This window comes from Cryptomeria japonica, chromosome 7 (assembly GCF_030272615.1).
Source record: "Cryptomeria japonica chromosome 7, Sugi_1.0, whole genome shotgun sequence".
Classification (NCBI taxonomy): Eukaryota; Viridiplantae; Streptophyta; class Pinopsida; order Cupressales; family Cupressaceae; genus Cryptomeria; species Cryptomeria japonica.
The window spans coordinates 854,296,023-854,319,216 of record NC_081411.1 but is presented as its reverse complement, the minus strand read 5'-3'; the positions used below and the strand labels follow the sequence as shown (position 1 = coordinate 854,319,216).

The 23,194-nt window shown below is 38.6% G+C and overlaps 1 protein-coding gene across 1 annotated transcript in view; it reads right to left on the bottom strand.

Moving 5' to 3' along the window:
• The window catches only part of LOC131028942 (chlorophyll synthase, chloroplastic), an 89,691-nt gene that overhangs the window by 14,762 nt on the left and 51,735 nt on the right, over nt 1–23,194 (bottom strand). The window contains exon 13 of the mRNA XM_057959320.2: nt 3,569–3,645. Coding sequence (XP_057815303.1) covers nt 3,569–3,645 — 77 coding nt within the window. The remainder of the gene's footprint in view (nt 1–3,568; nt 3,646–23,194) is intronic.

Sequence of the window (23,194 nt, the reverse complement as noted above, 5' to 3'; positions counted from 1 at the left end):
GCAATTTTTGGGAGGGTGGACTGTAATGTCCCCTTCTCAGTGATGTGCATTCAGTGGTCCATTGGCCTATTCCGAAGACCCGTAGGCTATTTGGAAAGGAGAATTACGGTTTCCAACTTTTGTAGAGTTCTACATGAGCTTTTTAGGGTTTGTCAAGAGGAAATTCTTTATTTTTGCTTATGGTTACCTTCTAGATTTTCCATGAACTCCAGGGTGGCATAACACGCATTTGATTCTTTGGTGAAGTAAGAACTTACTATTTTTAGTAAGTTAGGGTTTGGATGTCTGGATGATGAAGTTCTTCTAAGCTTTCCAAGCTCTTTCTTTGGGTTTGAAGATCATGTTTTTCGGAGCAATATTTCTTGACTTACTATTTTTAATAAGCGGCTATGTTGAGCATTTCAATTTTTAGCAGTCTCGGATAGGGTCCTAACTCAGCACAGCTTCATCCTTGATTTTGGTATTTGATCAGTATTGGAGTTATAAGTTATTTAATTGAATATTATTTCCTTATCCTAAGGTTTAATATTTAATTATTTTTATTACTGATTATTTGTATTGTGGGCAACTTAGGGAAAAATATTTATCTGCCATCTATATTGTCATTTTCCTAAGTTAGGCGTTGAAATTTGAAGAATGCCTTAAATTATTGTTTGAGGACTTAGGCAAGTTTGAACTTGTCTAATTATTGATTAAATACAACTTGGGCGCCCACTTTGGTAATGAAATGAAATGTAATTTGGATGCCATGTGATAGTAAAATGAAATGCAATGAGATTTGGGTGAATTTGAGGAGCAATTACATTTGAATTTCAGAGGGAAAAATCTATAAATACAGGTGCTTGGCCTCTCATTTGGCATCTTGAAGAAATTACACCGTTATACTGTCGTTTTGGCGATTGAAATCTGAGCTTCGAAGTGAACCTTCCTAGCTAAGTTGTAATGTCCCTTTGTCTGGCTACTTATGGGGTAGGGACAATTATCTGGTAAGCCTTGATCTCAGGATATGACTTTCCTTCCCAATTGATATGGAATATGAAATCTAACTAATGAGCATGAATATTATTATAGTGTAAAGACTAGATAAATATATCTTGTGAGCTAAACAGTTGTACCCCTTGGATATCTTAAGACATGTCTTTCCCATCCCTGATTCTCTATAATAGATCACATCTCTTCAATATGTTTATGGTAAATGGATTATTAAGTTATCACATTATTTCATTACAATTCAGTTAGCTATTGCCTTTACTTGTAATCGCTCTCTTAGCCAAGAACATTATTTCTTCCTAACCGCAGATTGGAGAATATTGTCTTCATCATCCATAAATAGTTTATCATTTGTGTAGTACTGCCGCCATATCCTCAAAGAGTATATGGAAAAATAGTTATTATAATTCGATGGTGGGATTTGCTATTATTGATTAATTGCTTGTATGGTCGCATTGTCTCTCATGCTTACTCTCGGTCTTTTAATGCTTTAATATGGCTATTTTTAATGAATTGCTAGTCATACGGAAGTCTTCACTTAATCGCTCTATACCATTCTCATTACCGATCGATCTATGTCTTAGTTAGAAGTCTTGCCCACAATTCATCCATAGTGATCAACACTTATGATACTTATTCACGATATGACGATCCCTCTTCAAATGTTCTTCTATAGCAGCTGGTTACGTGCTTATAAGGATCGCTTCATCAATAGTAAGCTACCTTTACATGGTGGGGATATTACTGATTACTATCCTTAATCGCTGATTTGTGGATCACATTGATATCCTTCCTTTGTCTTCCATTGTTCATTCTTGTCATTAAATTGTATATCTTTTACTTCCTAAATTGGGGACATTACAGCGTTATTTGCAATTTCGTCTCATTTGGCATCTTGAAGAAATTACACAGTTATGCTGTCGGTTTGGCGATTGAAATCTGAGCTTCGAAGTGAGCCTTTCTAGCTAAGTGCAGTTTCGTACTTGCAAGATAGTACCTAGTTGTTTTCCATGATCTTTCAGTGATATTAGTGAGTTTGTTGAAGTGTGGGATTGTTGGCTTTACTATAGTTCGAGTTTTGGTGTGTTTCCAAGCTGTTGGGGACGACATGGCTGAAGCATACTTTCATTCACAAGTCTCTGTGTGATCTCCCGTTGCTTCTGGGCATTGGTTCTTTGGTTTTCGATGTCCTAGGCAATGACATTTGTAAGTTTTCAGCTCTAAACTTTGAGTTTTCAATTTTATTATGCAAATCAAACTTCCCAGCCTAGGCATCATTCTTTGTGTGGGCATTTGGAAGCAAGTTGTGGTGGTTGGCATATATAGAGGTCATTTGTCTGTTTGTACTTGGTCACTTATAATATATTAGCAATTTGGGAGTTTTTGGGGTATGTTTTGTATGAGTTGTGAGTGAGTTTTATACATTTAGTGTGTTTTGGTGTTGCTGGTTGTGCATTTCCAGCTGCTTGCTGTCATAAATTACAGATTTCCAGAAGTTGGCTTTCGGGTGTGCATTTTGAAGTGTGAGCAGATTAGTTGATTTGGGTGTGATTTGGGGTGATTTGGGTAAGTTTGGAGAGAGATATGAGCATTTCATAGTTTTTTGAAGCTGCTGGTCTGCGTGTTATTGATCCTAGAATTTCATAATTACATGTTGAGGGATCTTTTGGGAGTTGGTAATTGTTTGGAGATATTTATCAGCATTGGACAGCATTACTTCTCTATTCTATCTCTCTATTTCTATATTGTAAGGTTAAGTAGTAGTACTACTAACCAATCCTAGAGTGTTGCTTGCCCACTGCATAAGTGGAAGAGGCTGGTCTAGCCGCCTACTTGTTATGTAATTCAGTTTTGTTGCTCTGTCCTCCCACTGAATAAGTGGTTGAGTGATATTATGTTTGTAATGATCCTCCCACTGCATAAGCGGTCGAGTTGAGCTTTATTGATGTGTTCAGTCCTCCCGCCAAAACATTGCGGTAGAGTGATTCGTGTTGAGTGTGCTCTTGTTGCCTTGGCTGGTTTACTGCCAAGTATCTTGTTTACCCGTTGGATAAGCGGAAGAGGCTGACTTGCCACCCATTATTGTAATCATTACTTTCACTAGTTTGTGACTAACGATCCCCTACTATCGTATGCTCTCACCCTCTGAGTTTGGGCTCTCGGTGATCAAAAGGTGTAGGGTTCCTTTCAGTTGTTTGGATTACATTATTCTAACCCTAACGGGTGATTGGTATGACTGTGATCTTGCTTTAAAAATCAAAACAAATTTGTGGGAATATTACAAAAAATGAAGAAAAAATGTAGAAATAAATGCACAGAGACATATCTAAACATCAAAATGTGAAAAAAAATATGTCATCAAACTGAAACTAGGAACAGCACAAGCATATCTCTAAAGGCCAAAGAAAAATTGTAAACAAAAAAGGAGTATTGGATTGTAAACACCCATCACACCATAATCCACTTTGAGCACATACACAGCCAAACATAGATTAACTACAAATTTAATTTGAATTAATAGAAAGTACTAAAAACAGGATCAATTTATGTTTGGTTTGTAATTGATGTAGTTTCTTACTTGTAGAATAACTTGTGGAGTGATCAGACCAAGAAGGGCCAGAGCATAATACAACTTTCCTGTTGCAAAAAGATAACCTGCAACAAGAAGAATGCTTAGTAGAGAAAGTTGTTATCAGTGCTAAACAACATATAAGAGAATTTTAATAATGGTTAAGCCATTGAGAAAGCACCATCAAGCATAAATTATGGCAATTGTCTGTGTCATAATGTTATATTTATGAACTACAAAAATCATAATGGATTATGATGTTTTTATGTGAAAGATTAAATGACAAGAATATCCTGTTTCAAAAAATGAAGAGACACTTTAGAATTAGTTAATCTGTGCAGATTTATGATAAATGCTTTCACTCTCAAAAAATTGAACTAATAACCACAACTTATACCACTAAGATGATATTCGATACGCCACAAATTTTACTAAGGGGCTCAAATAAAATACAACATATGCTAAAGGATGTAAATTTCAACCTTAAATGGCAATATAAAAACCTGTGGCATAAGAAATTTGTAAGTGGGGCCAATAGACAGGGCAACATGAACATCTAAAAAAAATTCCGAAACCTCCAATCGAGAAGCATTACAGCTTTAGCTCAACACCCTATTGCAAATAAACAAAACAAAAATTACTTTTTTAATTGACATAGCATGTGCCAAGCAAATTGCAAAAAAGATGGCCCAATATTTCTATTTTTACAATGGGACAACTTAATAATGCTATTATAATTAATTAAAAATTGTTTTTTAAACACTTACTAATAAAAAGTATTTTAAATACTTTGGAAATTTGAAATCGTAGGCCCAAGTCACAAAGCTATTTAAAAGGGGTTCTTGACTTCAAGGAGATCATCTTATGATCATTTTGCAAATCAACTTTTTAGGAATTTGAGCTTCAATTTTCACAACCAAATGAAAACCTTTGCCATTTTGGAGATCTTGGAGGATAAAATCCGTCTTGGATTTCTGTCAATGGATTTGGGGTGATTCCACCCGACAATTGCATTGGAGCTAACTTTGGTGATTTTCATTCAAGCTTCAAAGTTGGGAAATTAGTATTTGCTAACAAATTGCTATTATTGCTGATTTACAAAGTTTATTTATTGCTGTTCAAGCAACATCATTTCAAGTCTAGATTTTGAGTGCCACATGTTGGGAGGAGCCACCATCATTAATAGTTTTTGCAGCCTTTTCCGGCTCCTATCAACCTAATCAAGCCTGCCATAGCCCTACACCAGTCAGCTGCCTCATCATTGTGATAAAGTTATTGCTGCTGCGCGGCACTATTTCTATCATTTCCAGCCACCAATTTAGCTGTTTGCCATCCGTACAGGTATTTACTATTGTAAAAGGTAGCCATACCGTGTACATTTTAGGTATTTTCCGGCCATTCAATCGATTTATAAATCAGATCTGCATGTTTTAACATTCTGAGTATATATTATTTATTGTCATTCTAAAAATTGTGTTTCTAGCCCTAACCCCACTCAGCCAATGAAGAACACCCAACAACTGGCTCTTGATTCAATCCAGGCCAAAGCAGCTAGAATCAAACAAATCATGCGTCCTTCTCCACAGATGAGGCTAGATGACCTACAGGCCATTGATTCTGCCCTCAAACCTGGTGATGAGTGTTGTGACATTTTCACACATCGCCCCATTGCAAATGGGGTGTAATGTCCCTTACTAGGTTTAGACATGTTTTAACCATAAATAATCTATTTCAATATACTTATGACTCAAGCTAAATATATTAGGTGACACCTCCACCTTAACATGAATCCAAGCAGTGATATTCCACTACTCAATCAATTATCTATTAACAAATAAATTGTTCATCTATCATACATCCATAGCTCTTAATGCAAGTGTCAAACCAATTGTAATGTCCCCTACATGGAAACATCTCCTTTCCCAACTTCTTAAACACTAGCGGTAGTAACAAAGATAAACATATTCTCCTTCCATTTATTGTTTTATGAACTCTTACCAATCACAATCTAATATTATCATTTGTTTGATTAAGACACTATGTATATATATAAATGCATGTGTTTACAACCCTATTGATATATATATATATATATATACTAACTTGATTATATACACATAAATAAATTAATTAATTAATTAAATAATATAATCAATTATTGATATGTTTGCTTAATGACCTGTAATATACCTTATTGGTATTAGTTATTAATATATTTAATGGGTAGTAAAGGGCAGAAAGATCTGACGCAAAACAGATCTGGTCTGCCACCATTATGAATTTAAGTATTGCTATTATACCAACTACAGTCTATGTTAATATTATAATTAAATTCTGCATACAACATCATATATATATATATAAAAACAATTATGCGTACCACAAAGAATAAGAAGGTTACTGCAATTCTGATCTCATCACTGACCTAATGTTACTAGATGCTTCTTGTTTCCTTCCCTTGATCAATGCCTAAAAACCAATAATTATATTTAGTGGGGTGTAAGGGCAGACAGATCTGACGCGTCAGATCTGGTCTGCCACTATATAAGAAATTAAGCAGTCTATATTAACATTACTATTAAATTCTGCATTCAAAGATTATTAGACTTCATATGTTAAGCATACGTATTAAGCCATCCTCGTGCATACCACTGAGAACAAGGGTGTTTGTTGTCGATGACTTCCTAATCCTTTTCCCTCCCCTCGTTGAATGATGGAAATGTCCTCTTATATCGTATGAAATGGAACGACATGTCTTATGCCCATTTCAATGCTGCAAAAAATTGTTGTAAGGGCAGTCAAATCCAATATATAAACATTGAAGAATGGTGTTTGTTATCTTGGTTTTCTTCTGTTTGCATGGTTTTCTTCAGCAATTTAGATAGATCTTTTTGGTATGCATGTATTTGATGGATTTAGGCTGATACCATTGAGGATATGCTGATTGTGTATCCTTGTGTATGGTTAGCTTGAGCCTTTGAATCATGTTCAGTTCAATTCCAGGTATCCGTCTAAGCTGTGACAGAATTGGGTACTTAGCCATGCACCTGCAATCTGAAAATCTTCCAAGTCCCCTTGAAGATATCACCGTTCCTGCGAGGTTGTGAGTTATTCTGGCCAAGCGGGGATTGGTTATGTTGAATCCGTCTACCTGCATACCAATCTTGTTAATTTTAGGTTTCCTAAACCCTTCTCCTTTGCTTTTTATTTCCCAATTCGAGAATCAGATGCTGACCAGCTTGTTGTGAAACGTAAGTCCCCTTGTGCTCCCAGCAAAACACATCGACCATTGAATTATCCCACAGTCATGAACTAACAATTGAAACCTTGAGGTCATCCCCGTTGATCAATTAAAAACAGCATTAGGGATTTCCTTATGCAAGAGAGGATAGCATACTCGGCGAGAACATTCTATTCTGCATTGGCCAAATAGAGTCGTAGCAATGCGACTTTAGACACATCTACAGAATTGGTGCTAGAAGGAGGGCCCTATCATGTTCCTTGCAGAAAGTTGAGTCTATTAGACCTTTTAAATGCTATATTTGGGATATGCAAAATCCCTGTTAAACTAAAAAAACCAAAAAATCAGAAAATCTGAAAAGATACCAAAAATTTCTGTGTCAGTATGTATGGTCAGCCATTTCATGAGGACTTTCCTCAGTTCGACATTTCCCAAATCCAGCAAAGGCTGAGTTTGCAGCTATATCCCAGGTAGCTATCTGAATTCACATCTACAGGGCACTACAGAATTCATGGCACAGCAGAGCACAAAGAGTTGAGTTGCTTGACATTTCTGTCAAGGGTCGAGCTAGCGTTGCAGGGGTAGATATTCTTGTGGGATATCCCCAAACCGGAGGAGTTCATACAGTCGGATATCCCTAGTCCTCTGTCAAGCATTGATGAGTTTACACGATTTAAGGACTCGATTGAGAACCAGTTTGGTCTCAAAGAGGAATCATGCCTGGTGAGCGTGTTGTCACCTTGGTGGTGCAGAGTTCACCGCACCCCACACTCAGAATTCACCTACTCATTATGCATGGAGGCAATTAGTCAAGTTAGAGCCCAGTTTGGACTACTGGAAGAACCAGAGGAGAGCATCACCAACAAGGTGTGGATTGCCTACCTTGCTGCAAATGAGTATAGACAAACGCAAAATCAATGCAGCGCTGCACTCCCCGATGATGAAAAGATGGAGTTGCAAAGTGTTGAGCAGGGTGAACCAATCAGTAAGACTGTGGCAGTGAATGATTTTATTATCCCTGCAACTGAGGAAGACAGTGTTCAAGATAATGATCAAGTGAGCTCCGAAGATCAGCCCCAAGTTAGAGAGACATTTGTAGCAACCTCACTAATGCAGGATATAATCCAAGAGCCCGTCGAGAATGTTTTTGAGGATCAATCACTCGAGGAGTCCCTGCTATTTGAAGATATGCTCACAAAGGTGCATAAAGCCGCATGGTTCATGCAACCTGAAGATGCACTAATGGATAATGCATTCCACTTTCCTGAGTTTGAGTTCCAAACTGATTTTCAGCCTGCGCCACCCGAGGAAGAATCTGATGCTGATTTGCACAAGCCGAACGCAGGCAGAATGCTGCACCACTAGTGGCGACCTATTGATATAGTTGTTGAAGCTTTTTTGCCGCACAACACCCCGCACGACTCAAAAACACACTAGGTTGTCTCTTTCCCTTCTATTGTTAATTTTGAATATTCTACGAAAACCTATAAATGGGTTAACCACGAGCTGAACGAGCTTCCCCAATTGTTGATACTACCCGACGTCCTGGTTAAACCTGAGAGTGGCCAACTGAAAATTTTCTTTTCAAAATATAAAGACAAACTAGCCATACTAAGAACTATTCTCGTTGCCCTGTTACTGTTGCACATACTGAGAAATCATCATGGATCGGGGATGCATGCATATAGCCCACATTTTGTACAATCGGTCTCTTCCTGTATATAATTAGTTTAGGCTTTTCTTTTCTGTTTTAGAATAGTGTTCTTAGCTTAGATTTCCTGTTTTTCTGTTTTAGTTTAGTTTGCTTTCCATAGTGTGGGTTTCCTTTCGAAAGGGGTTGTCTCCCTGTTAGTTTTTGCAAGGGGTTTGTTTGCTTTTCCCAGCATTGGTGTGCGAAGTCAGGAAGTTTTTCCGGCTCATTTCTTGGATGCCGACTTTGGTGGAGCACCTAATTAACGGTTGCCCCCGTAGTCAGTCGATCTGGTTTACGGCTTAGTCATTTTAAAAATTTAGTTGCTTACTACATTTTGTCACCAACATTGTGATCACTGCACTTTTAAACGCTTAATGTCGCTTAAGTATGTTGTTTTATCAAAGGGAAGTCATTGCAAGTGAAAATTTGAAGCTTTGCTTCAGCGACCACTATAACGCTCAATCCCACGTAGGCTTCATTGCTTACCAGCCAATGTGAAAAAGTGAAAAGAAAAGAAAAAGTGAAGGAAAAGAAATTGAAAAGAAAAGAAATATCGAAATGCTTGGCTATTTGGAAGGCAAACACCTCTGTCGGTATTCAAAAAAAGAAAATCTACCGTAATAGAGCAATCTCTGTGAGCTTACAGGGGATAACCTCGTCGAGGCTATAGACGTTCGCTGACAGCGAGGCAATATCCAGGCTGCTTTTGGAGTTAGAGTCGCCCTACGTAGCTTGCCTTGACCGAACAATGATATTTCAACTTTCTCTATGCCGGAATGAACTTCACTGCACACACTTGATTCGCAAGGTAGGTGACTTGATTCCGTTTGTGACCTCATTTTTTCTTTGAATCTGTCTTTTGTCATTTGGGTTGTTTTGAGGGGTATATACTAGAGATTTTAGGGTTCAATCCAGATTGCCATCCTTGAAATGTTCGAGAACATTTCCCAGCCGAGTCGCCATTTGTTGTGAGTTTTGCATACACACCCCTATTCTAGGGGACCCCCCGTCGTTTTTGAAGTCTGCCTGATTAAGAGAGGGAGAAATGGTTGTGCTATAATCAAAGCAAACCAAAGATCGCTCAGGATCCTTTCAGAATGAGTCAAACCCCAAGTTTCAAAGATTAAAATCACGCATTTCACGTGAGAATCCTGAAGTTCTCAAAGTACGACATCCAAACTTGAAGAGAAAACAAGCAAGCCCTCACATCGATCAAATTACCCAAAATTTGAGGCAGGGGATAGGACGTTTAAAACATTAAAGAAATCTCTCACTAAGGCCAACACCCTGGCATCTTTCAAAAGGCTCAAAAGACCCGAAATTTGAGAGTGTTCTTCTAACTTAAAATGAAAATCGCTCCTTTTAAGTGAATTGGGCGAAGTTACAAGTTGAAAGATGAGTGCATGTAGTGAATAAAATCGCACAAAACGCCTCAACTGGCCAAGTACACTTGGCAAAGTAAGAAAATAAGTAAAGTTCGGCGGTTTTAATCTTTCGGCAAGGAATAAAATCGCAAAGAAATCGCCACATCTTTTCCCAAGGCTCGAAGTCTGCTAAACCTGCATTTTCGGCCAAATGTCCGACCGAAAATCATTCAAACTTGCAAAACAAGCTAAAGATCCGAAACTGGGAGAAGGTTTCGAACTCGCCCTATTTGCCCGAAAAAGTGAAAAGGAGGGGTAAATTCTCAAAAAGGGCCCTAAAGAGCCGAAACTGGGAAAAGGTTTCGAATTCTCCCTATTTGCCCGAAAAAGTGAAGAGGAGGGGTAAATTCTCAAAAAGAGCACTAAAGAGCCGAAAATGTTTAAAGCTGGCAATATCATCTGTTTTCCCCGTAGGGTGTCAGGTTAAGACATTGCATAAATGACAGAAGTACACAGAATATATGGAACTCACAAGTGTTCTATTGATTCATAATAAGCCAGTACATACAATGATAGCAATATGTTTGTTGATGTGTTTTTCATGCACATGCGAACACAGAATAAAATACCGAAGTATCTTATCCTCTCTTGAACAAAGTTCCCGACTGCTGAAGATCTCGCTGAAGGATCAGTCGGAGTAACTCCAAGGTTCTGTTATGTAGGATCTCTACGTGTGGATAAGCTCTCTGTGGTATGATGTGATTTTGCTGGAATCACAAGGGGACTTACACTTGACGACACAAACGTCTGATTTGCTTTGAATATTACTGGAACAAAGAATTTCACTAGCCTAGATTTTGAAAAAAAAGAAAAAAGGATGAGGGCGAGGAAAGGATCTAATTCTGACACTAAGAATGTAAGAGCAATGAATGACCTTTGATGAAATTCTAACTAAGTCTTGTTTTGACATCCCAGGACCATCTCCACAAGGTTAGTGCGATCTTCGGAGGAAAGCTTCATGATGTTCAAATCATCACTTCAGGCATAGACACCATCAGGCTGATACATGTCAATGAAGAAGCAACAATTGAAGTTAAGCTCAAGCTGAATGATTCCAGTTGACTACACAAGGCAAGTCTGCAATCAACAAACTGCTAGTAGTATGGATATACAAATTTCACCATCAATCAAACACATTTCTTCCACTCATCTAATAACATGAAATCAAATCTGAGAAGTATAGAGACCATGCAAATTGTTGAATCGACCCATAGATTTCACCATTTCTTCAATGAAGTTTACAAGTCTTTTACAACAACATCTTGGCAACAATCTTTGCCATCTCTTTCTATTCTACTCTAATTGCTATTCTATCAACTGACTATTCACTATTTCTAACTATTCACCTTCTAACTACTGACTCCCTATTATTAGCCTTTACAAATGAGGAGCCAGCGCTTATATAGCACCCTTAATACAATTCAATGGCTAAGATCAAATTGAGATCAATGGCCGAGATTTTACAATGAAAACCCTAATTAGGGTTTTTTACAACAAACTCAATTCTGACCAATGAAATAATTGCATTATTTGGACACATGTCTTCTCTAGAATAATCGACCAATGGATAACCAGAGTAGGTATATCAAAGTTTGTGCCATTTTGATGAGCCAGGCACATTGAATCTGGACACGCTGGGGTGGACCAATCCGACATGGAGGAGTGATGACTGGGATGCCACCTTGTCCAACACTTGATTGATGTTCAATTTGGTGATGCTGAGAAGCTAACTTTAGTTAACTCTTCTTAAACTGTCTGCTTCTCCAACGGACCCTCGCTCTAACCTCCTTTGTCTTTGATGTGCAGGATGGATGATGTACCTTTCCTTGGAATGCTAGACTAGAAGATGTCGTCCCTGATGATGTTGGACTGGAGAAGGTCGTCCTTGTCTTGGCCTAGTCTTCTTTCATTTGCAAGACAAACCATAAGATGATTAAGGACACAGAATATATTTATTCTAACATAGCATTTTATACCTTAAACCATCAACAAGAAGACATCAAAATGAAGTTTGCTCAAGGTTCTCCCGAGGGACAGGACCTATCCAGAATTTCGCTATGGACCCTTTGGAAGGGTCAGGAGCGAAATTCTCATTTTAGCTCAAAATTCACACTTTTGAAGGTCAAACATCTTTCCAAGGCATTCCAAATAGTTTTTCTCACCCTAGTCCAGGCCTGACTTAGCACAAAATTTAAAGAAAAGGATGGTTTTAGTGTTTTTCGCTCTGGACCCTTTGGAAGGGTCAGGAGCAAAATTCAAGTTTTAAGCTTGATCCTTCATCTTCTTCACTCCAATCTATCTTGCAAGGCTAAATAACATCCTTCCATCCTCAACCACGCCCTAAGAATCAAAGTCTTGGCCTCACACAAGGGAAAAATAGTTGATTTGAAGAATTTCGCTTTGGACCCTTTGGAAGGGTCAGGAGCGAAATTCATTCCTAGCTCGTCTTCCCTCACTCAATTCCATTCTTCTCACTCTGTCTCCCCTTGACTCCCTCAATTGGATCTATCTTTCAACTTGACAACATTTGCTTGATCCCCGGAAAGCCTAAAAGGGAAAATTCGCTCAAAATCATGGCCAGGGACACGACCTATCTAGGATTTCGCTCTGGACCCTTTGGAAGGGTCAGGAGCGAAATCCTTGTTTTAGCTCAAAATCTACATTTTTGGTGACCAAAATCCATTCAAGGGCAATCTTAAGGCTTATCTTACCTAGGTCTAGGCTTAGCTTGGCACAAATTTTGGAGAAAATGATGGGTTTTAGGATTTTCGCTCTGGACCCTTTGGAAGGGTCAAGAGCGAAAATCTTGTTTTAGGGTTATTTCCCCATCCTTTCAACTTCAAATCACCTCCAAGACTTAGGACACCTCGCCTCACTCTTCTCTAGGCCATAAAAATCAAAATTTTAATTTGTCTTGCAAAGAAAGTAGGTGATCCTAAGATTTTTGCTCTGGACCCTTTGGAAGGGTCAAGAGCGAAATCCTTGGTTTGGGCTAATTTCCATCATTTTTCAACACCAATTAACTTCAAAAGGCAAGACCATGTCTCCTCGCACCCATCCAAGCCATGAAAACCTAACGTTTGACTAGACTTGCAAGGAAAATAGGTGGTTTTAAGATTTTCGCTCTGGACCCTTTGGAAGGGTCAGGAGCGAAAATCACTTTTTGGCTCAATTCCTTCAAATTTGATAATCATTGCTAAGTCAAAGTCATTCCTGAGGACCTCTCCCATCAAAACTCGCCCTAGTCAGCACTTGGCTTGGCACAAAATTGGGAAAAAAGGTGATTTAGAGAAAATTCACTCTAGACCCTTTGGAAGGGTCAAGAGCGAATTTCTTAATTTAGGCTTATTCCTCCATCATTTCAAGTTGAATTCACCTCAAAAGGCTAGAAAACACCTCTCCTCTCACATCCAAGTTATAGAAACCCAAGTTTGACTTGATTTTGCTAAGAAAATAAGGGTTTTTAGGAATTTCGCTCTGGACCCTTTGGAAGGGTCAGGTGCGAAATTCACTTTTTAGACCAAAATCATCATTCTGGCAAACCCAATCTTCATTGCAAGGTAAAATCTCATCTCTCTTCGCCCTAGGAACAAGGTTTTAAGCTCAAGCAAGGTAAAAAATATAGGCTTGTAAGGAATTTCGCTTTGGACCCTTTGGAAGGGTCAGGAGCGAAATTTCCTTCCTTGGCTAAAACACTCATTCCTAAACTCTTTCAAACGTCCTTCAGGGTTTCAATATGCCCATTCTCTCTTTCAACATACCTTGGACATCAAAATTTGGCCAAATAAGGACAGAAATGAGGTCTAGGAAGATTTTCACTCTGGACCCTTTGGAAGGGTCAGGAGCGAAAATCACCATTTGGGCTTGATTGTTCATTTTTCAAACTTCAATTTTCTCCTGGAGGCAAATATAGATCGTTTTCCATCTAAGGAGCAAGGTTTCAAGGTCAAACAAGGTACTGAATGAAGTTTATGATGAATTTCGCTCTGGACCCTTTGGAAGGGTCAGGAGTGAAATTCTCCTTTAGGCCAAAATCTTGTTCTTCAAAATCAATCAACTCCATGTCAAGGCAAGAACATACCAATTCATCCCCCAACATGCCCAAGAAACCAACACTTAGCCAAAATTGGGAAGGAAATGAAAGCTACCAAGATTTTCGCTCTGGACCCTTTGGAAGGGTCAGGAGCGAAAATCATGTTTTGGGCTTGATTCTTGACCTTTTCAACTCCAATTGTCTTTGAGAGGCAAACATAGATCCTTCTTCACGCATCTCCATCAAGATCCTAACTTTAGCCAAGGGAAAAATGAGAGTTTTCAAGAATTTCGCTCTGGACCCTTTGGAAGGGTCAGGAGCGAAATTCCTAATCTTGGCCAAAATCCTTCACATTTTCACATCCCATCACCTCAAAACTAGAACGTTGGTCTAAACAAGGGAGAAAATGAGGTTTTCAAGAATTTCGCTCTGGACCCTTTGGGAGGGTCGGGAGCGAAATTCGCTTTGGACCCTTTGGAAGGGTCAGGAGCAAAATTTGACATTTTGGTCTCTCCGTCAGGATCATTTTATGGAATATATATACTTTAAGTTATATTCCATATATACTGTCAGGATGTTTGAGAGTGGTTTCGGACCTCCAAGAGTTATATTGCAAAATCTAGTTTTTGGAGGATTCTTTAGTTTTCCAGACTTAGCCAAATTTCAGGATCAGGACATTCCGGACTTAGCCAAATTTCAGGGCATTTGAAGATCAGGATGACATTCCAGACTTCATCACTCACCAACTTGACCTAGCTCAGAGCATCAAGAATGATACTCACTCACCAAGCAAGACACAATTAGCAACAAGAGCAAAACCAGGCCCTAAGGAAGACTCTCAAAGAAACCCTAATTCTGGGGCCCCAAAGACTCACCTCAACTCAAGCAAAGCCTGCCATCCTAGTGATCCCCCTGGCGACACTCAAAAAGCAAAGGCTAACAGACAAACCTCTAAAAACCCTAGAAAAACAAACCCCAGAAAGCAAAAAGTAGGGGTCCCCATTTGCAATGGGCCGAGGTGTGAATATGTCACAACAATGTTCGACTACAATAGCATGTCCAAAGACTCGAAACAGATACAATATAAAGGAGTCTGGTCAGTTACCTAGTGCCAACTGCCGACAACCGATGGGTTAACTCTCGATGCTAAAACAATTTACCTTAATGCTTAAGTACCCGACAACATCATCTAATAGGTCGAAAAGTCCTCAAAGGTAGAATCACAATTTTCGTCCCGAAGAGGTGGGGTTAAGACCAAACTCGGCCCTTTATTGGATTTTGCTACAAATGGGAAAGGCATCCTGTTGTGACCTTTTCACACATCGCCCCATTGCAAATCGGGACCCCCTTCGTTTTAGGCCCTTCCGGTCTTTTGGCTTTGTTTTTGGGGTCTTTTCACACCAGTCTTGTTGGTTGAAAATTTTGTACACTTGGGGAAATATACAAAATTGTGGTTTCAACCACAGCACATGAGTAAAAACTCTCCTAATTAAGGGAAGGCTCCCCCTATCTAACTACAACTTTGAAAATAAAATAGGATGGGATAGCAATCTTTCTTCTTCTTTCAAGAAAGACAATATCCTTTTCTCTTCATAGAAAAGGATAGCGATTGGATATAAACAACAGTAACCACTTTCAAATGAAATGAGAGAAAGGAAATGAGGTTTCCTGAAAGCGCAAAGACTTCCGTCACTTTCTTCGAGACGGGACAGCAATATCAAGCTCAAAGACTTGATTATATGAAGTCCTATCTACCCTTTGCTATACTAATTTTTACAACGAATAAAAGACAACAGCTCAAAGACTGGAATAATCTATTCTTTCAACACAAAGACAAAACTAATGCAAGCTCAAAGACTTGCTGCTATTTCTTATCAAACAATAATTTTTCCTCAAGAATAGACGCAAGCTCAAAGACTTGCTGCTCCTTCTAGAGATTTTCCTATCTTAATTAATCTTCTCTACTTGCAGCTCAAAGACTTCAAATCAGATTGGACTAAGCTCCTTTAGAAACACTTCGCATGGAAGAAATAAAAAGATTCAAACTCAAACATGTAGCTCAAAGACTCCAAACTTGAGTAATCCTTCTTTATTATTCTTCAAAACCTTCAGTTCACATACATAAGCTGTAAATTTGGCAAAGTTTTTGCTTGCTTTCCCAAAAGATAAAAATTACAATGGACCCTCTCTTTTATTTATAGGAGAGGAGCCTTGAGAAAAAGGTGGGAGGATCCTAACTAACTTGAGAAATTCCCTCAACCACCAAGACCTATTCAACAACTAATTATGACTTATTCAAGGTTACAAGTCTTATTCCAAATTGACTTGTATCCTGCCTACTAGTAATTACAAAAATGCAAGTGATGACAACTTGCAATTACAAAAAATGTTTTTTACAAGTAAACTTGTCGAAAGGGAAACTACAATTTTGAAATTACAATTTTGAAATTTTACAACCAAGTGTTAAAAACACTTGAGTTGCACATCTTGAAGACATGAACAATTCGAACTTCCGAATAACTTTTTGCAATTCATCAAGATCTGGTTCATGAGTGTTCATAGCCACCACCCTAGTCTTTATGACGACATCATGGCATCGGCATAGCGTGGAGTTGCCCTTTTCCAATGCTAAGCGGATTTCCTGCAACTCAGTTTGATACTTAATCAATATTTGAATGGAAGTGACTAAAAATTGCTCACTTCTCCATTCATCATGAATCTTGAGTTGCAGATCTGCAAGAACTTCTTCCTCGGGCAGCAACTCATCATTCTGATTTAGAATGTCGCAGGATGCCTTTTTACAGTGGGAGGTAACATCTTGAAAGACTGCTTCACGCCACTTTAAGGTCTCATCAATTTCTTCAATGAGTGATTTGAGAACAAGGGATTTGTTCTCCAGAATTCCTCATATTCAATGTACATGACTCTGGAAGGAATTACGTCATACACCTGAAGAATGCTCAATTGTTGTTGAGGCATCTTTCGCCAGGAAACTAAATTTCTCTCAACCTTCTCCAAATTTAGTTTGAAAGCACCCAAGATTAGGTTCAACTTATCTTCAATGATTTCCAATTTAACCATTGTTTCAAATACCTGTCTTATGACTTGTGAACATAAGTCATGCAATTGATCAACCCAGGTGTCTAAGGCTTGAACCTTTTGGGCGGCTCTCTCGATACCTTGGATTGGTTCATTGGCCTTGGAAGAAATAGGCACTTGGCCTTCTCCATTTGAAGGTTGAGTAATACTTTGGATGGCTGCCATGAGTCTTTGATTCTCTACTTCCAATTGATATTTCTTGGTCAAAACCTCATCATACCGTTGTACCAATGTAGCCACTGTTTGTTGAGCATCATGTTTGACAACCTCATGAGTCTGCTTACCCAGTTGTACTTTTGTGATCCGATAATCAGCTGCTTGCATTTCTTCAACTGGTTTATCTGATATTGGTTCAGCGATTTCTGCCACTCTTATCCGATTTTCATCAACGGTCACCCTCGAAACTGTCTTTGCTCTCTTAACAACCTTAGGTTTTGATTGTTTCAACTGTTGATAGTCAAAGGCATTAGGTGAGATCTCCTGCTTCTTCCTCTTCGCAGTAAAGGAACCGAGCCATGGAGGTAAAGCCATTAACTTTGACTCTGGGAAAGAGGGAGAAGCAGTTTCTGTTTGAACAACTGTGGTGACCTTGGGAGAAGTGTCTGTCTGAATAGCCACCATGGCCTGCTGAGTGACAACAAGATGTGATGAAGATGTCATGAACTCATCAAAACACATCATAGAAGTATCGATATCAAACAAAGGTACATATGAAGGATCGTCTGAAAAGATATTCAACAAATTTTCCTGAGAACGATCTTGCGATGGTTCTGCTGCTGAAAGTGGAAGAACGTCCTGTGGAGATTCTGAAACTGAAGGGGCAGATTGAGAGTTCACATCTATCACAGGAGGAAACATGGGTACCTCAATAGGAAGTGAAGAAAGAGAATTATGTGGGGACTCTGTAGAAGGCGATTGAGGAGCATTATCAAATTGAGTTTCTTCCTCTGAAGCATCAGGATCAATCACATGAATTTCCAACTGTGGCTTCTCCTTGCCTTGAACTGTTATTTCTTGAGGAGGAAGCACCATTGCACGGCTGACTCGCAATTTGATCCTCGTACTAGAAGAGGATGCACCTTCTTTATTGTCCAGTTGAATTTCTGACTTCCACCCAAGAGGACCTGTTGAATCATCTTCTTTCCCAACCTTAATCTTAATGAGCTTGACACCATTGTTCTTAAGCCAGCTATTGGTATTGGCAAGAACTGGCTGAAATCTATCCAAGATAGAAGTGCCTTCCTTATGGGACCAATGGATAGAAGGAAGTGGATCCTCATCAACATTCTGATTGACAAACTCAGGATCAAGAATGTTTCCATCATCAATCATCCCTTGTGGCACGATCATGAGGTTTAGATCCACAATCTGTTCTGCAGTGAGTCGACAGTAATCCATCTTGCGAATCTCCTTTTCCGTACGGAGATCAACCCAGATATCTTCTATCCGATGCACATGGATGAAGGTCTTCTTGATCTTTTCCTTCATGCCTTAGTAATCGAAATCAGCTCTAGGTTTGAATCTTTTGAGTCTGATTTCCTGCAACTCAGTCTCCATAGCCTTGCCCTTGATTGAAGTCATTAGAGAATATTCACCAATCTTCAATGGGTTGTTGGAAGAAATACCCATGCCAACCTTGTGCCTGACCGACTGATGTGTATGCACAGCCATGATCTGTCTTCCCAATTCCATGAGAATAATCTTATCAGTTGGGTATTGTGGGAGCATATAAGGCTGCCCGCCATAGCATCCAACTCTCATGTAGGTAAAAGTTGGAAACTGGAAAAAAAAACAACCATATTCTTTCACCCTTTCCCATGCTTCATCTGAGACTCTTTTGTTCTTCAGGTTCTTGTCAAATTGACACAGGTAATAACCAAAGAAAGCGTCATGAACCCTTCTAAAATGAGACCTACTTGATCTTAGAGGCAACTGATCATAGTATTCCCAAACCGGTACAAGCATGCAATCACCCTTGGTGGAAAGACCTGGGAAATGTCTAAGTGACGCAGCAATATACACGAGATATGAATTCATGTAGAACGTGAAAGTAGTAGAGACGACTGCAAGTTGTTCACACAAAGCATCACTGATGATCTCACCCCAACAGATGTGCTGAGACTACCTTATTAACATAATAAATTGGTACATCCAAGGTTCAAAAACATTGGAATGTTCCAATCCCATCATACGACTCAGAAGGGTAATAGTATCACCAATCTCATTCTTGAAATCAAATCGATATAACTTAGCCCATCTGGTAAGCGCAGTGCGAGGTTCATGAATCCATTTGTTGATATGACGCTTACAGTCTTTCTCCCTTTTGGCGAAGTATTCAGCTGCACTTTGCTTGGAGATCTCTATATAGATGGTTTCAGAAGGTATTTTGAAAACCCTCTCTATGGCTTCTGCATCCAAGCGAATGATCTCCATCATCATTTTTAATAACTCATGTCTCTTTATCAAAATGATGGGCGCATGCTAAAACAAATTCCAGTTCTAGGGCAGCAACTGGAAAGGATGCGGCATGATGGATATGGCTATCCAACAATCGTTGCATGTCCCCCTCCTTCGGATCTTCAATCCTTTGTATGAATTCGGACATGTCAACATGCCCTATCTTAGTATCCTTGATATGATCAAGGGAGGAGGAAACCTATGACTGCAGAACTTCATTTTGGTATTTGTCATACCTATATTTCATCTTTTTTGGAGTGGGAGATGATGGTACATCTATCATCTGTAAACAATTGGGAATGCTGGAATGTAAATCAAAGAGTATCAAGGCAACATCAAAGTCAGTACCTTTAGACATTTTCACTCCTCCAAATGGGAAAGTTCATCTTTCGTACTTTGGCTTTGTGAGAGGAAATATAAGAGGTGGAAAGATAAGCTTTTGACTTATTTCGGGTTTTGAAACATGTTTTGCAAGTACACAAGAGGGAAGTAAAAACGTGCAATCGGGTTTCCAAATTCCGAATGCAACTATTCTTGCAAAACACGAAGCATGAATAAATGAAAGGAGAATGAATTTTCAGTTTGGAAGTTGGGAAGAACACATTTGCAATTGGTTTTCTAAATCCAAATGCAAACTTATTTACAAACTGAAAATCGAAGGAATGGATGAAAAATGGTATTTAGGCATGTAGGAGATGGCAAAGATGATAAGTACGGATGAGGGAATTGGAAATGGATAGGTAAAAATGAATTTCAAGAAGATTACTTGGAACTTTGCCATGCAAAAATGGTAAGAACTTTCAACTTGCATTCCGGATTCCAAAACCCGAAATTGGGAAAAACTTGATTTTTTAATCATTGAAACTTGATTTTTGGACTAAAGAAGGTTAAGTCTTTGTCCAAAAAGGGAAGAACACATTTAGAGGTAGAACTTTTTACACTTGCAAATTTCTTTGCAAATTGGGAAGATTGCAAATTGGGAAGAACACATCTCTCTTATTTTGAAACATGATTTTTTTTTTACCAAAGAAGGTTAAGTCTTTGTCCAAAAAGGGAAGAATGCTAATTTTCCTCTTACTTGCAATCGGGTTTTTAAAACCCGAATGCAAGTAAAGAAGGAGAAATTCCAAAAGGGAAGAACAACTTTTCTTTACAAATTTCTTTGTAAAATGGGGATCCTCTCATAAACCCATTATGAACATGAACAAAACTAAAACTAAACAAGAAAATGCAAGGAAAGAAATAAGAAAGAAAGACAAAAGTAAAAATTACCTTGCAAAGCTGAGAAGAGATCCAAACTTGAAGAATCAATCAAACATAGAAGATGAAGCCCTTTAAATAGAATTTAAACAATGAAAAAAAAAACTTAGCCACGCATTGTGACAATAGAAAAACCGATTTGCTATAAAAATGCCATGTAAAAATGCTAATGAAATGGTTCGAAACTGATTTCATTCATCATTAATCACAAGACAAAGCAAAAACGACTTACGATTGTAAGCATACCTCAAAGGCGAAGAATGCATAACTCAGCAAAACACGTGACTGGTTTTTAGGGCCTTTTTTGCAAATCCGAAACCATAAATGCGCATAAAATGGTTTGAATGGAGCTTAGAATCCAACGCATTTATGGTAGAGCCAAAAACACCTTAGGAATAGATGGATTCAAACCCCTAAACCATAGCAAAACGCATAAATGCGTGATTCAGAAAAAACGCTTTGAAGAAGACATGGCGAAAAACGGTTTGAACAAATGCGTGGAAAATGGGTTTGAAACCTTCAAAATTGCAGAAAATCCACACTTGGAAGGAATCCCTAAATTTCCTCCAAAAAATTCGAACCCAAATCAGCTTGCAATGGCATGGAAGAATTTTCGGGTTTTAGGAATAAAACAACAAGTTTACAAAATGTTCATATTTTTGCCTCTAAGGCAAATTTCGGGTTTTAGAAAAGAAATTACAAGTAAAATTACTTGTAATAGAGAAATAGAATTCCCTTTCCAAGTGATTTCACTTAAGACATGTAAAGGGGTTTTAAAATCCCATTTACAAGTTTTATTTTAACATTATAAAAATAACTTTAAGTTATAAAGACATGTAAAGGGGTTTTAAGATCCCATTTACAAGTTTTATTTTAACATTATAAAAATAACTTTAAGTTATAAAGACATGTAAAGGGGTTTTAAAATCCCATTTACAAGTTTTATTTTAACTTAAAGTCAAGCTACTGGTAATGGGGGTTTTAAAACCCTCATTACAAGTTTTATAAAAACTTGCAATTGGAGAAAAATTCCCCTACAAGCCTAAAAGCTTCAAGGGGGTTTTGAAAAACAAATTACCAGTTACTGGTAATCATCGAAAAATTCCCCTACATTGAAGCAAAAACATAGCAAACGGACTCGAAATGTGACGAAATTCAAAACGTAGCTTGAGGATGGATCAATGATCGATCCAGTACAAGGATGGGGCGAATTTCTGCCTTAGGAAGCGTGCCATAGAGTAAAAATTTTCATTTTTAAACAAAAATGTCTGTGATAGCTCAATTTTTGAAATCAAAAATTGAGGACAACAAGTCTCGTCAGTCTCTCTTCTTTGCAAGTGTTTGAGGGCCATATTGGTCAAGTCTGCCTTTGTTTGAGCAAATTCGGCTAAGTCTAGGGCCTGTTTTGTCTTGTTTTTGGGTTTATGCCTTTTGTCCTAGATTTTAGGGTTTCTGTTAGGATTTAGAAGAAACTAAACATACAACTGGAATCAGGACCCTTCAAGGAACCTCCCAGTAAAATTTGAGCCCAAACAGAGCAACTTTCTATTTTTAGAAAGTCCCTACTTTTTAGGGATTTTTTCGGGTCCCGGAATGTCGTCATTTTGCCAAAAATCAAACTTACTATTTTTAGTGATTTCTATTTTTAGTAAGTTTCTATTTATAGTAAGTCATTCCTGCACCCTGTCTAGGGGTCTAACGCTGACATTTTGAAGGTTTCTATTTTTGGAAAGTCAATACTGGCAGGGTCAGTCAGATAAGGCGACAAGGATCAGACGTTCGCAGACATTTCTAATTTCGGTAAGTCAGACAACAGACAGAGAAAGCCAGAAATTGGTCAAGTGCTGGAAGCCTATGCCTAAAATGGAAAGCTCAAAAAATTCACCAAGGTTCAGGAAGTCATTCCAAAACTGCAAAGCAGGAAAAATTCCATGAATCCATGGCATAGTGAAAATTTCATCCAAGTATGCAGTTGGGCGCCAAAATGGGTCAGGCAAGGATAGATGGAAAATTCCATGAATCCATGGCAGAGTGAAAATTCCACCCAAGTATGCAGTTGGGGGCCAAAATGAGAAGGCAAGGACAGATGGAAAATTCCATGAATCCTTGGCAGAGTGAAAATTCCGCCCAAGTATGCAGTTGGGCGCCAAAATGGGTTGGGCAAGGACAAATGACAAAATCCATGAATCCTTGGCCAGAGGAAAATTGCGCCCAAGTATGCAGTTGGGCGCCAAAATGGGTCAAGCAAGGACAGATGGAAAAATCAATGAATCCATGGCATAGTGAAAATTGCGCCCAAGTATGTAGTTGGGCGCCAAAATGGGTCAGGCAAGGACAGATGGAAAATTCCATGAATCCATGGCATAAGCAAAATTGCACCCAAGGATGCAGTTGGGCGCCAAACTGAGGAAGGCAAGGACAAATGACA